This window comes from Pangasianodon hypophthalmus, chromosome 3, assembly GCF_027358585.1.
Source record: "Pangasianodon hypophthalmus isolate fPanHyp1 chromosome 3, fPanHyp1.pri, whole genome shotgun sequence".
In the NCBI taxonomy this organism is placed as follows: Eukaryota; Metazoa; Chordata; class Actinopteri; order Siluriformes; family Pangasiidae; genus Pangasianodon; species Pangasianodon hypophthalmus.
This window is the reverse complement of record NC_069712.1, coordinates 11418056-11433967: the sequence shown is the minus strand read 5'-3', so window position 1 is coordinate 11433967 and position 15912 is coordinate 11418056. Positions and strand designations below refer to the sequence as shown.

General features: G+C 37.9%; 2 protein-coding genes across 5 annotated transcripts in view; one reads left to right on the top strand and one right to left on the bottom strand.

Moving 5' to 3' along the window:
• The window catches only part of dntt (deoxynucleotidyltransferase, terminal), a 109044-nt gene extending 99942 nt beyond the window's left edge, over positions 1–9102 (bottom strand). Inside the window, exons 1-2 of one of the 2 annotated variants that reach the window (XM_026934595.3) lie at positions 8648–9102; positions 2991–3165 (exon numbers count right to left, since the gene is read on the bottom strand). In XM_026934595.3, the coding sequence (XP_026790396.1) occupies positions 2991–3165; positions 8648–8841 (369 nt within the window). In that variant the 5' untranslated portion in view covers positions 8842–9102. The remainder of the gene's footprint in view (positions 1–2990; positions 3166–8647) is intronic. The other variant, XM_026934587.3, reaches the window with a different exon arrangement.
• A 4528-nt stretch (positions 9103–13630) lies between these two features.
• Positions 13631–15912, top strand: part of blnk (B cell linker) — a 40924-nt gene continuing 38642 nt past the window's right edge. For 2 of the 3 annotated variants that reach the window (XM_026943244.3, XM_026943236.3), the window contains exons 1-2: positions 13631–13824; positions 14166–14228. In XM_026943244.3, the coding sequence (XP_026799045.3) occupies positions 13756–13824; positions 14166–14228 (132 nt within the window). In that variant the 5' untranslated portion in view covers positions 13631–13755. The remainder of the gene's footprint in view (positions 13825–14165; positions 14229–15912) is intronic. The other variant, XM_026943228.3, reaches the window with a different exon arrangement.

Below are 15912 nucleotides of genomic sequence, written 5' to 3'. Positions count from 1 at the left end.
AATTAAACCAATCAAAAGCTAATGTTAATTATACACAGAATAAATTAATCTTTATTTAATAATGAAATTACAAACAACTTCTAAAATGCTTAATTGCTTCAAGTTATCATGATTACCTAGCACATGAGCTATATTACAGTCTTTCCTATCACAAGGCTTATTATACACAGTAACTTTATTTTAAATAATCATCTAAATGTTTATTTAAATACATGTGTACTAGACACTGGCTCCACTCACGTGCTGAGACGTGCATAACATGTGCTCCATTAAAGTTGTGAAGTTTTTTCCTATTTGTTTGTTTGAGATTATTGAGTGGAGTATTGTATTTGGTGCTTCCTGGTAGGTTGCTGTTAAACTCAACATTGTCTATGTACCAGGGGGTCTACCTGAACAAACAGACTGCACTGGACTGACAACACTGATGCCCTGTACAGGAAAGGCCAAAGCAGACTCTTCTTTCTAAGAAGGCCCAGGTCTTTCAATGTGTGCAGCAGGCTCCTGCGGCTCTTCTAGCAGTCTATTGTGTGTTATCTTTATGCTGTGGCCTGCTGAGGGAGCAACAACACTGCAGGGGATACCAAATGCCTCAGGAAGGACAGAAGCATCACAGCACTGTCTAAACTCACTGGAGGCAGTGACAGAAAAAGATGATGATAGCAGCTTTGGGGAGCGTTCTGAACAATTCTGCACATCTCCTCCATAATGTGATATCCAGGAGCACCTTTTGCCAAGGGCTTGAAGAAGCACTATTGGGGATCATTTCTGCCTAGTGCTATACACATTGCCTCTTCCCAGCAAATGACTCTGCCTTCTGTTTCTCTGAATGGACAAGAGAACCGAATGTCCATATAAAACAATCTTTGCTTGATTTTTTTAATGCTTAAATTCATGATTGACTCAGGGTCCCCAGTTCAATCCTGAGTTCAGGTTAGTGTCTGAGTAGAGTTTTGCAAGTTCTCCTGTCTGTGTGAATTTCCACCAGGTTATCCTCTCACTTCTCAAAAACATGCCGTTAGGTGGATTGGCTCTGCTTAATTTCCCCTAGATGTGGATGAGTGTGTGAATCTGTGTGTGCATGGTGTGCATGGCATCCCATCCAGGGTGTATTCCTGCTTCACACCCAGTGTGATAGGATAGGCTCCAGATCCACGACAACCCTGACCACAATATAGTGGTTACTGAAGATGAATGAATGAATAATGTTTGTTTCCACAAATATCCTTCACATTAATCCCATAACCTCACACATGATGAATGTGAATGTTTAATGTTATGTTCCTGCACTTTGTCTTGCTTGTGCACTGATGTCTTTGCTTTGTAGCCTAGGCTACATTGTCTTGCTCTACCTCTTGCATACCTGTTTGGAAAGTATAAAATGGAGAGTTTGGAATACTTTGGAAGGTATAAAAGCCTATGCCCTTTAGGGTGCGAGATAGTAATTCTTTTGTTGTACGAGTTGCCTTTTTTGGGTAGCTTAGAGTTCTTAGCTTCCTAAAATTGCTCTACTTGGAACCCGCTTTGATAGGGAAACATTTTATTGTACAGTTGTACACAGAAACTTTAAGGATTCCCTTTCTAAATACCTTTGTGTATCAAGTGTATCAAATATAAACAATATCTATCAAAGGCAGTATGATGGTTTCTCCTGCTTCCTCTAACCTATGTGATTGTGTGTGCATGATGTGCTGCGATGATCTGGTGTCCCATCCAGGGAGTATTCCTACCTCACACCCAGTGTTCCCAGAACAGGCTCCATCATGACCCTGCCGAGGATCAAGCCCTTACATCATGATGATGATGATGATGATAATCTATCATTCTTAATAAAACCCATTATCTTTATGTCAACTAAAGGTATTTTGGACTATAAGGTTAAAAATAGCATAAAGACAAGGGCCATGTCCCCAGTTATGACTCTTTGGAGATCCAGAGGAGATCCAGGCTTTTCTGGCCGAGCTCATATTCTGTCTGCTGAGAGCAGAAGTGAGATTGATTACTCTCCGGAATTGGGTGGCATATTTCTTTATTTTTGTGCAGATCATTGAAGTTCCTTCCACAGTGGTCCAAGAGCAGAGGAATGTGTTTAATAAATATCTTTAGCATCAGTTAGTGAGGTGCTACGAGACCAGGCACTGCACTGATGGGTCTATTTGGCACAATATTGCACATCACTCTACAGCTGTCAGGCAGCAGGGATGAGGCGAAGTGATGTTACAGCCAACACAGGAAATGCATCCCTTTATTTCCCAAAGCCCAGATAAACCCGTTTTCTGACACAGTATCTGACAGTATGACTGAACCATTCAGGTAATTCAGGTCTCTCTAAGTTCTCCAGGTCTAAGTGGTGAGCAGGAGTGAAGAGCACTGGAGAAAAAGGGCCATTTCTCTACACAGCCTTAGCAAAATTATTGTTAATGAATAATGCAATGTAGTCTAATTGTTAGCTATGAGCATTGTATGCAAATTGATCATCCAAAGTGATTTAATCTTATATCAAGGAGGCAGCACTGAGAATATTCATCTGTTCAATTATTTATGCTCATGCTTCTGTCCTTTTGAGAGAATGGATGATTATGAATTTCATGATTATCATGCTGAATATGTACAAAGGACCCTCTTATTTTTTCCTTTTTTATAAGCTCTATTATTTATTTATTGCTTTGGCAATGTTATTGTTATAGTGCCGGAACCAGATGTTTAATGTACCTTCAGTACAACCCTTTAGACTTATAGCACCACCCAGTGTTTATCTATGAAAGTACACTATAGCACCACCATCGTGTCCACCATGTGGTCTCCAGACCTTTTTTATAACCCTCCTTTATAAACTTCTGCAACATCTTATCATACTTAGCCAGTTCCTGTGGCCTTTAACTGACCTGACAGATCCCTGTGCTTCTTCCTCAACAGCTCTCCAGATGAACTCACCTTCTTGATACCCTCTATATCTCTTTTATACACACATACACACACAGAGGTATACTCACTTGTATGCGATGTTGTGCCTCCACTGGAATGGGCCTGCCAGCTCTCATGCTCTGTGTAAACCAGGCGATGTCCACCACATTTATTTTGCCCAGGTCTGTAATGTCCTGTTCCTGTAGCCATGGCCAGAGCTCGTGTGCTGGATTGTCCTCTGCTACAATATGAGTCACTTTACTACTGCAAAGATCAGATGAAGACATCTTGTCACTCATATGAAAATTAAATGGTGAATACTGAGACCTAATGTATATCATATTCAGAACTGGGGACTTAAATTGGTAGCTTAATTTCTAAACATACGTTAATATTTACTTCGGGAAAGTTGTCGTATTCAGAAACCGATTATGCTCTTATGTTGATTTTCCATATTGATTATTAAAATCTTCTCTGCATAGTTCATACTGTACATTTGAGCTTGGCAGATTTTTCAGATTAGTAGAGGTGTGTGTGACTGTGTTTCTCAATATTGTCTTTAGTTGTTAGCCTACTGCCTTTAAACACAAGTACTTTCCTTTCCACAGGGAAAATTTACTAAAGAAGGAAACAGCATTTTTTCTGGGCTGCCAAATGCAACATGATGTAATGTAAGAGTAAACAAATTTAAAAGTGAAAAAGACTAATATTATGATGTATCAAAGAGAAAAAGGCAACCATTCAAATAAACATCTAATAGAGAATATTGGCATTATATTTTTGCATATACTGTATACTGTATAAAGTCCGAGTTGTAATCATTATATTAATCACTGAAATTATGGTTTCATTTAACAATATGGCTTCCACTTGCACTTGATCAAGGTCATGTTATTTTCATTTTATTCGTTTATATGGCTGACTGTAGAACACTAAAGTGGAGGGTTTCCTGGTCAGAGAGTATTCCAAGTAGAGCCCCTTTAGAAAGCTAAGAAGCCTTAATCAAAGAGTAAGATCTTATTGAGGTGCCGTAAATGACAGCAAATAATAAAACCTCAGAACCACAGTAGTCTGACAGAGGTTTGTAAACCTGTGTACTAGGAAGGACCTACACTTTCATTCTCATCTCTTTAATCCACTCCTTCATCTTTAACCTGGAGGTTAACCTCTCTCTTCTAGCCTTTGGCCATCTCTTGGCCAAACTGTGGCTCTAACTGCTGTTGTGGCACACTGATGAAGAGGAGCAATTTCCATTACTGAAAACAGGAGCTTTGTTTGGATGTCTCTCTCTATCTCTCTCTCTCTCTCTCTCACACACACACACACACACACACACACGCACACACACACACACCTACATAAACACACATAAACATCCATCACAGCCAACCTGTGTGCCAGCATCCCATGCTGTTGTTGCTTTGTTTAATTGCAGTGCCAGTGTGAGCAGTCACCCATGCATAATTACCCCGAGTGTATGGCTCCCAGAGAGATACAATAGTGGTGCAGTCACAGACCCAGACTCACAATTAGAGAGAAGAGAGAAACAAAAAAAAAAGTGTGTGTGTGTGTGTTTGTGTGTGCGTGCATGTGTAGGAGATAAAGGGTAATCTGTTGAATCATATTTGAGCCTAATCCTCCATGCAGAAGGTCCTCACACTTTTCTCTCATATTGTACAAAATAACCCAGAATAAATGTGAAAAAGTCTGGGCCTACAAGCAAGGTTTTCTCAATTAATGCAAAGCCAAATCCTTAAAGGAATACTCAAGCAAATCTCTGCACACTGCGTGTGATTACTACACAACAAATTCCATGTTTCCATGTACTGAGAAAAGAACAGAAAACCAATTTAAATAGAAGTCTATGGGCAGTCAAAAATGTTTATGCAAAATGTATTCATGTATTCATAATAATTTTATAATTCGTATAAAATGTATTCACAAATTAAGCTTAAAGTGCAAGTTGGATAAAACTCCAAAATTCACTTTGGTGAGACTTTGTTGCATGTCTGTCTCTCTGTTTAGTTTTTTTTAGAAATAAGTGAATCAGATGCAAGTTCCTTAATCATCTAACATTATATCCTGCCAAATAAGTAAAACATCATATGATATGACCTTGTCTGTCACATTCATCTGGGTTCATAGCGTAAACAACCTAGCATAAATTCCCCCTCTGATGTTCATTTAATTGTCATCTGGACATGAGAGTTTTATCACACATGTAAAAAAGTTATTACAGATCTCACCCAGTGAAATTAATCCAATACAGATAGGGCTATAGTCAAGCTATCAAGACTCAGAGGTGTAAATTCAGGCAGTAAAGCACTCAGCACCAACAGGTGTGTGAAAAGGTGTGGAAAAAGTCAATACACTTTGAGTACCATCAACTTATCATCCCTGTGCCTGTGGGAATTGTGTTCCCCTGTGTGCTGTATTACAAACAATCCTCTGGTTAGCATTATAGTATACAAGATATCCAAGAACTAATACATTAGTTACAGAAACAATGAGAAATCACTAGCATTTAATTATTATTATTTATACATTTTTTTCTTTCAAATGCCTTGTATTTAAAAATTCTTACTCAATAATATATTATGATTTCACATTTAGTGAATGGTTAGAACTACAGAGAAGCATATTAACAAGTTAACAAATGAATATGTCTATTTTGAAGACATTTCACAAAACAGAAAATAGAGTGATTATCTTTGAAGAGCAAAGAGAATCTGTTTTTGTCTAAACATTATGTTCTGTATACATATTGCTAATAATATTTCTGCTTAAATGTGAAGTGTATAAAAGTCCTGCTCCTGTTGGAATACTGCGTGTGTATCTAAAGTGTGCACCAATAGCAAATTAAACATTCTTCTGTGAGCGGAACAGAGGAAAATAGAGGGTCATTTCATGTGCCTCAAAAAAGGCTGTAATCATATAGCACTGTGCTTTCACCAATCTCACGTCAGTGCACAACAACTTATAATTCAGCAATTATTCTTGCCATTTTAGAGCCTAATGGACAGAATAGACCAGTGGAGTTTGAGAGAGGTTATGCAGCCTTCCAGAAACTTTGAAACCAAGTCTTAAAGAAAGGTTCATTTTGTACCTTCAAAGTCAATCAAACCACAGGAGTGAAGCTAAGTCTCAGCTGAGAGTATGAACTGAATCAAAAGTTCAGTCCTGCAGCCAGGCTGTCAGCTCACTGACATTTCCATATCAAATCCGATCATGGAGTAGAGTTCATGAAACATAAATGAAATCTCTCCCTTCATCTCTCCGTCTTTTTCTTCCAGTTTCTCCATCACTCTCTGATTTCTAACCTTTCACTTTCATCTTCATTTAACTGCACGGCAGAGGCATTTACTAGTTACTGTGTGTGTATGTGTGTGTGTGAGAGAGAGAAAGAGTGAGAAAATACAGAGATGGAGGACTGAAATAGAGATAGGAGGCTTCCTGGATTACATGAAGCCTGATTGTGGTGCATGCAGCAAAGACATCCTGCTGCAGAGTTATGCAATCTATAACTAGCACGGGGACTAATTTAACACTCAAACTAAAGAATGTTGACAGAACAAGGTCAGAAAGATTTTAACTGAAAAATCTGGTTATGTCACAAACGTGCAGTCATTAATAAGTATATGTATAGTGTAGCAATCATTTTTCAGAGACTTCTTTAGAATAAACTCCAAACAAGTATGTACAAGAATGCTTTTTATCTCATTTAGGCCAAGGCGTGTATTAGTATAGCATATGGATAGCATATAAAGGTGTAAAATTTGAGTTAAGTGCATAGTGAGAGAGTTGTCCACATCTGTATTCAAACCTAATTACAGACCCAAGTGCTATTTAGAACTTACAGGAGAGTTACAGTACATATATGGGGCACAGCTTTCCTAAAACGGAGGTGTGTCTCAGTTTCACGTTTTTGACCTTGAACCTGCGGACGTTTTTCTTGAGTGATGTCAGCTCAAGCAAGGATCACTATGAAGTCCATTGTCACTGTTTGACTATAAATGCACTCAAAAAACTAGGAAATGCCATGAAATTATATCAGAGGAGATGCATCTTGCATTTTGCAATCAGAGACATTGCCTATCTCAAATATGCAAATTTTTATTAATTAAATTATGAATTAACTTGAAGTGAGTGACATATGAGTGCTTGGTCAGCTTATCTTTCAAGCCATCACCATGTTTTATTTAGAGGAGCAAATTACAGAAGCAAATATGTCTCATCGAAATTAAATTTTTGGAGGCTTAAAGAAAAGCACTTGTGTTTAAAGTCTACTATTGAAAAACTCCACCTCGGAGTGCAAGTGATTTGCTTAATCTGAATGCCATAAATATTAAATATTTTTGATAGGAAAGAAATACGCATAAATATTGACGTCGCCAACACTGATATAAATAAATAAGTCGCCAACTCTGAATACAGCCCTTAGCATACTTCACCTATACTATCATACATATATATAATGCTTTACTTTAAAATATTGTACTAAAGTATGTTTTATTTTTAAGAGCAGACAGACAAGACTAAAGATAGAGATAAATGTTTGTTCTAGGTCCAAACCTGTCAGTATTACATGCTTCTTAAAAAAAGTCCTCAGAAGACCACAAACCAGTGACCACATCCACGTATGTTTACTGCAGCCTTTTTAGGCAACACATTTTCACTTTCAGTAGTCTTCATCATCTGTTGTTTCTAATGTTTATCTTTAACACAGTACATGGATGGCACATGTAAGTATTGTTCTGTATCATCAATGGGATTTAAACTAGGCCTATGTATTATTAATCCATCACTAATGTGTACTTCTCACCACCTTGTAAAATGTCAGTTTGCATCTCTTTCAGTCTGTTTCCTGCTGTTAGCTTCAGACAATAGCTCATTGGGTGCTGAGAAACAGTATGATGCAGGAGTTCAAGCTGCATTTCTGGGAATGGTGCCATCCCTCAGCTGTGCATGGCACACTACACCACAGCCAGCCACCGGCTGCGGTTATGCCAGCCTGCCCAAAACAACACCCACTGGTGCCCACAGCCAGCTGCACACTCCTGGCGCAGATCTCCAACTGGCAGGAGTAGGCAAGTATCAGCTTTACCCAGGCACACAAACTACTGTTATAGATTCCCATTACTATCCAAAGACAAGCAAAAACACACATACACAGCTTTGACATGACAAGGACCTTGAAGCCGTGCCCATATTTTGGGACATTTTATGACCTTGAGGGGTAAAGCTCTGTTTTAACAGGCTGTTTAATGCACAAACAGCAGCTGAAAAAAAAAAGACTGAAATTAGACATTGTACCCAGTTACAATCGACGTGCAAATGTTCAGCTTTACAGAGTTCACAAGTGTCATTTTGTGAAGCAGGAAAAGCTTGATTGTGGCAGTCAATTGTCCCCATCTGACAGAACCCGATAGAGTTTCATCTTCTCTGTCATTATCCTGTCATCATTCTGGTGTTCTTAGAAATCAGGCAAGATACCTTCACATTATCATGATGATTTGCATACAAATTGACGCATATCAGATTGACAGCCTGTATAACATTATGTAAAAGGAATTCTCAGACTAGTGTGCCTTGAAAAGGCAATCAAATGTGGCATTCAGATATGTAACAAATCAACATTTCTTTAATTCAGTGGCTAAAACCGTAACCAGGCCTTCAGTGACTTGGTCAGTCAGTCATCAACAGTGTTTCAATTTTCATAAATACATCTGTTTTGCAACTGACATACCTTAAGATGTTGTCCACACAGAAGCCCTTTGACCTGGCCAAACTTGTCAGGAAGTTTCTCCTGCTGTTACCCATTCTTCTCTCCACCAGGTACACAGTCACCTCTCTAAACTTCATTTCCTTTTGAGGCTGAGCACAGGTCAATTCAGGTTGCCGACGTTTCCTCAAAAGAGTGGAGAGGGTTGTCTGAAACATTCTTTTACACTTTAAATATAATTAGTTGTACAGTAGGAATTTCAGAAATGTGACAGCAGTGTTATGGTTATGCTTTGTCGAATGGCACAGCTGGAGTTAAGCTTTGTCGAATGGCACAGCCGGAGAAGGTTCTTCTTTGGCAATGGTGATGGTATCGGTGTCTTACTTTTTTTTTTTTTTTGTGAGAGAGAGAGAGAGAGAGCTGGCAGTTGGAGTTGTGGAGTGTGTGTTTGTGACTTGGCAGAGAGATGAGTAACAGGTGTTTTTGATTTGCTACCCATAATAAAACTAAACTACCAGGGCTGAATAATTGAGTTGAATAGAGGCCAGAAGATAGTGATGAGAAAATATAAGAAGATGTAAACAATATTGAAATTATTATATAAACAGAATTATTATTTAAATGATGAGTGACCCTGCCATGGACACTAGTGATTGTAACAACAGAAAGAAGATCAAAAGACTGTCAATTTTTTTTTCATCACATGGCCGTTAAGGACTCATTAAAAAGATTCTGGGTACGGCTCAGACCAGGATAAAGTGGTAACTGAAGATGAATAACTGAATGAATAAATAAAAATGTATTATTGTAAATGTCTAAATTGCAATACACATTGTCTTGCATAAGTATTCACCCCCCTTGAGCCTTTCCACATTTTGTAGTGTTACAACCTGGACTTGAATTGGACTTTTGGGATTGGGATTGGGATTTTTACCATCTGATTTACACAATATGTCTAACATTTGAACGTGAAAAATATTTCTAGACAAGGGTTAATTGAACAAAATAGCAAACATTTGTTGGGTGTATAAGTATTCATCCCCCAGGACAATTCTTGGTAGAATCACCTTTGGCTGCAATTTCAGCTGCACGACTTCTGGGATTTGTCTCTATTAGCGTTGCACATCTGTATCCTGATATTTTTACCCATTCTTCTTGGCCTAATTGCTCAAGCTTTGTCAGATTGAATGGAGATGTTGGTGAACTGCAAGACTGCCACAGATTCTCAATTAGATTGAGGTCTGGGCTTCTTATGCGAGGCATTTTTAAGCAACTTGGTAAAGACAATACAAGGAATAAAGATAAATACACAATAAATACATTTATAATAAAAAATGTAAAAATAAATAATAAGAAATATTCTTTATAAGTTCATATGTGCATGTGCATTCATAGAGGAACTATGGACTGCACAAAAACTGAAACAGTAAATCTGACCTGTTAACAACGGAACAATGTATTTATAAACACTGCAAGACTATCTGAGGTAAAGGTTGTAGTGTTCATTTTTTTTTTTTTCTATATTTCTCCAGGGGGTCTAGGATAACTCATTACCATTATGGACCCTCACAGATGTCCGGTGTTGTCCAGAAGCTTCCCCCCACACGCCACCCATATGCAGCCCGGCAGCCCATGCTGTTCCTGCTAGTCGTACATCTGCTTGAACCAGCAAATGAGCATATCAGTTAAGATGGAGCCCTTCATTAGCTACTCAATAACCACAAAGCAGCATATGTGGGGAGGGTCAGCTAGGGCTTTTTTTGCACTGTACATTCCACTGCTTTACATGTCTTCACATTCCTGCTCTTTCTGTTTTGTTTCCCTCTTGTTTGTTTTAATGATGGTTTGCTTTTTTGACTGGAACCTTTTCCCTCTTCTTCTTTCTCTTCCTTTTAATGTTTATCAGACATTAAGTAGCAGTTTGACTACTGCTTTCCATGTGGCCACAAAACATGCTTGGGTTTGTCTTTGAAATGTAAGAAAGAGATTCCTCATATTTTAAGCAAATAGACTGATCTCCATTTTGCATTCATTCAGACCAATGTTGCACAACTTGACTCTTAGAGAAAGTCTGGCACAGTTTGATCATTTTCCCTGCTCAATCACACCTGATTCCACTCACCAGCTGAACTAGCAGGATAAGCAGGAAAATTGTCAAAATGTGTTACAACCCGCTTCTCTGGGATTCATATTTAAACAGATGCTTCTAATCATGTCTAGTATCTGAATTCCTACTTTTCAGATGACTATATTGGGTGTCAGTAAAGTTCTAGTGTAGTCAGAATTCTCAGTGAACAAACGACTGGATATATTCACAAGTTTACTATATTATTAGTAATAGCGCACTATAAATCCACTCTAGACCCGTGCAGAATACTCTATAGTCATGCAAAAGTACCACAGTGTATAGCAATTTCAGTCAGCTCGGCATTTAATTAGCAAAATGCCAAAGGACATTGGAGCAGCCAACTTTATATATAAATGCAAGTTAAAAATGTTATTTCACAATCACTAAATCCAACCAGCAGTTGTTAGTGGTGAACAGGAGCTCAACCAAAGAGCATCCTTGTAGTGTGCCCAAACAATCCCAACTGGCTCTTCTTGATTCGGCAGAGTGGCCTCTCTACTTCAAGGCTCTCCCGGATTATCATGCTCCTCACAGAGAGTGAGCTCAACAACCCTGCACAGGAACCTCATTTCTGATGCCTGTACTCACAAGCTTGCAACAGCTTGTGACCATAGGTGAAGACAGAGTGACTGCTAGAGTGTGAGAGCTTCACCATTACAGTACAGCAACTGTAACATTTCCTTGTATTGTATGTCTAATTTTTGTTTTTGGCTGCAAAATAGCTGACTTCTAACATTAACATATTGATCAGTGCAAGTACACTTCTGTAAAATGAGCGCTCAAGCAGAAAAAGAATGTACAGAAAAATGCAAAATGATACTGCAAAATGCAAAACTGGTGCAGTGTGTTACTTCGTGTGTGTGTGGGGGGGGGGGGTACACATGTGTGTTAAACATTTATGCCTAGATTCTTATTAGCTTGGTGCTGGGATGTTAACTTGTGCCACAATGTTGCTTTTGTTCAATTGTTTGTCTGCTTCTTTCCAACCCCTCATGTGTGCACTGTTTTGGCTTTGATCCAAAATTAAACCCAGTCTGGCTGATAAATGGCCTGCCCCTGTACACCTGCAGCACAGAAGAAAGAATTCACTATCACACAAGCACATAACCCAGGGTGAACCTCTCTCTTCAAAACCAGAACAAATAAAAATGTTTAATATGCCAGTGTTTGAAATGCAATTCTGTAGCCTATTCATTATGAACAGAGGTGGGAAGTACAAAACCTTTGTTACTGAACTGAAGTTAAATAATCAAGTAGCTCTACTTTTTTTCACTCAAGACTTTTGACTTTTACTCACTGCATTTCAAAAGGAAACGTCTCTATTTAAAAGAAACGGGTTACCTTTTTTTGCATCAGACAGCATCAAGCAATTGATTAAGCACCAGACTGCTAACAAATCTAAATTCTAACAGATGTGACAACAACAACAGATGGTTAAATGAGCCCTTGACATGAGTATTTACAAATTTCTATCTTTTATCTGCAATTGGCTGTTTGTACAGCTACACACACATGCACTGTCTACCAACAAAAAAGGAGGCAAAGTGACAGGAAGTGCAATGTGTAAAGCAGCTTTGTGATGAAGGAAGTCTGTATGGTGATGATGTCCATGAAGTACAGCAACATAAAATAATTAAACCAGTGTCAAGCCAGCTGTAGTTAAAAAAGCAATTAGATCGCGGAACATTCAGGTAGTCAGATAGACTCTTGCCGAGTGTGGGGCCAGTCAAGTAAACACAAGACATGGCATTCAAGAATTCTAAAAATAAAACACAGAGGAAAATGATCTGAAATTTATTGCTATAAATATCTGCCATTAGCTAGATTTTGCATTTATATAGCTAGTTTGCATTATGAAAGCCAGCTACTGGCATGTTAGTTTGTATTGTCAGAGCTATTAGCATGCTAGCTAACATTTGAGAGATTAGCCAAGAATTAGCATTATGATATATACCTGCTATAAGCCAAGTTTAGTTCATATTTGCATATTTCTCAGTTTTGTTAGGTGAAATCTGCATTAATACACAATGTTTTACTAAATAACAGCTTTACAAGGCTAATTTGTACCTTTCTACTTTACCCTGAGAAAAAAATGAAACTGCACTTAAGTTAAGTGCACTTAAGTATTTGCAGTCGTATTCAAATTAGGAAGCTGTGTACTTGTACCACCTCGTTACTGAATGCTGAACTTTATATATTGATTTTTTTATTGCATCTCAACCCCAAAATGTGCCTGAAAGTATCAGGATTCTTTGTTCATTTGTGGGTTTGTTTTAATAGATTCAGTTGAGAATGATAATCCAAAACATCGACTGTAACATCAGCCCTGTTAGACTTATGAAATTCAGTTCACATTTGCATTTTATTTGATTGTTGGTCTGTCAGTGAAGTCTAGAAGTCGAAAAAAAACTCAAGCAAACAAAGCAACATCAATTCAGCACTTGAACTGTGGTCTACAGGTCCTGATCTAAAGTGAAAGCACAAATATAGACCTACTTGGAAGTCAGACGAGGTTTATTTTAGCCCTGCAGATCTTGTGCTCTACCTGTATTCTAACCTTTGTTCTGCATTAAAAAGTGAAATAAATGTTTTGAAAGTGAAATGTTCACCACCATGCTGCGTTTTTCACTTCCTTTTCTAACGCTGTACAAGCCACACTTTAAAAAGGTGACCTTCTGCTAATTCACACCTTAAAAGTGCATGCTTAATTTCAGAGGACTTTATTTACTCCAGGAAAGCCAAAGAGTGTTATTATTGACCTATTTATGACCTATTTATGACAGTTCACCAGAATAGTAAGGGTGCAAGCTGACAGCTGTTTCGAGTGAGAGAGATAGCCAGTGAGACTGTCAGGGAGTGACTGTCTTGTCACAGTGACAAGAGGAACTTCCCACACTTCCCACATTATGTGAAGTCCAGTTGCGATGTAGTTACAGTAAACACCTCAGATCGATGAGCTGCTGTCAGATAGCTCTCAGTTTGATGTGGAATAGTTGAAGCTGAAATGAGTCTGCCAACCAGGGAACAGTTTGAAGAGTGGAGCTCAGCACAGGTAGCCAGCTTCTTGTCTCAGGTAAGTGTGTAGAAAAGCTCTCTGGCACAGCAGGAAGACATTTCTGCTGTTACTGTGTAAAATTATCTTCAAAAGAATAACAGAAGTGAAGATGATAATTACTTGTTAGCACAAGGGAGATGCTGACAGTATACCATGTTTAGCTTATTAAGTGTAAAGTTCATCAAGTGTATGTGTAATATGAACAATAATATAAAAGGCATTGATCTATAAAGTCTTAGTCATGTAAAAGGACACTTCATACCAACAGTTTATATAGAAATACACACAAACACACCAAAATGTAGCAGTTCATACATACACAATGCTTGCAAGTATAATATTGTGCATACTACTCACAGAACAAGATGCGAGACTGTGCTGTGACAGTGCAGAGAATGAAGATTGATGGCCGGTGGTTTCTGGTAGGTGCCACATACAGTAGAAGTTATTTCTAGTGACAAGTAGTAATTACTAATATTGTTTGGATTACTTATATGAAATTATTTTTAGACGATTAGCTGTATTGTCTACAGCATCTGTAATATCAGTGAAACTAAACATAGGTTAAAGAAAAAAACAAAAAAAAAGCTATGTATGTACGTACTGTACTTATAGAAATATCTTACATTCTCATTTTTATTTATTATTTTTATGATCTATTTTTGCTTAAATGGTACAAGTTTTAGTAGAGTATGATATCATGATTTTTTTTTACACCAGAATTCAGTACGGTTTTACCACTGGATGAGATGAACTACCACGTTGTTTGGCAAAAATAAGATTCGCTAAATTCTCAAAGCGTACTCATCATTCCCTAAGTTTCACTGCTGTGGAATTTTCTGTCCCAGCAGTAAAGTCGTTTTAAATTCAAGGCTTGTGCTTCTATCAAGTATTTCTAGTTCTTGGAACTTGATGTTCTAACCCATTCCTTTTTCTCAAAAATCTAAACCATACTCCTAGTCCTTTCAGATTAATATATAAACCATACCACGATGCAGGGTGTATGCCATTTGTGAGAATTAGCTCTGAAAGGACATAGAGTATGTAGAGTAAATTATATAACATCACAGATATGTTCTTAAGGAGCACAGTCATTGTGTTGTGAATGTACAATACATGTATTGTGAATGTACAATTTTCTAATTGATCCACTTCTCAAGCCCCATTATGTTCAAGAGCTTAGGCTCATTTCACGATTACAGAGGTAAAGTAACAGAGCCAGTGTACTTCCTTTCATAGGAAATGAGCAAATTGTGTTTTTTTTAATGATAATGTAAGCATCCTGTCACATGGTTTTACTCAACAAGGGGTATTCAGTGTGATTCAGTCAAAATGCTCAGTCACTTACTTTCAGCTGAAACTGCAGCATTTGCATCCATAAAGTGAAACTAGGAACTGTTAGGTAAGTCATAGTTTCGGTCAGCTAGATTCCTTTCACCACAAATTGAAGTGTTAACTATTGATGGGGTTGAACAATATAAATTTGTGAGTTGGATGGTGATTTAACAAATGAATTATGTTATTAAAAACAGGCATGGTGCAGATTTTAGTGGTGCTGCATTACAATTCTAGGGTCTCTGGTTTCATCCTGGACAAGGGTTACTTCCCATTTTCTCTCACATATCAGGTTTCCAGTTTCCTCCCAGTTCCCAGAAACATGATGGTAGATTTCTATACTAAATTGCCCCTAGTTGTGAAAGAGTGTGTGAATGTGTGTGTGCATGGTGCCCTGCAATGGACTGGCATCCTATCAAGGGTGTGTTGTGCCCAGTGTTCCCAGGCTCAGGATCCTCCACAACTGTGACCAGGGTAAAGCCAATATTGAAGACAACTATAACCTTGACTTATAAACTAGTAAACTAGTAAACCTTGACTTTTTATAAACTTATAAACTAGCCAAATTAATACAGTCAGGTTCATGGCTCAGCTTTTAAATTGAATTTTACTCCTTAACTTATGTATTGATTATTAGGTAGTAAAAGATCATGTATTAACGGAGTTTAGAAATGATTACTTAATGATTACATGATAAACATTTTTCAATCAAAACTACATGTGAGACAAAAAGTGGCAATTTTCTCACTGTATGTTTATCAGTTCACCTAC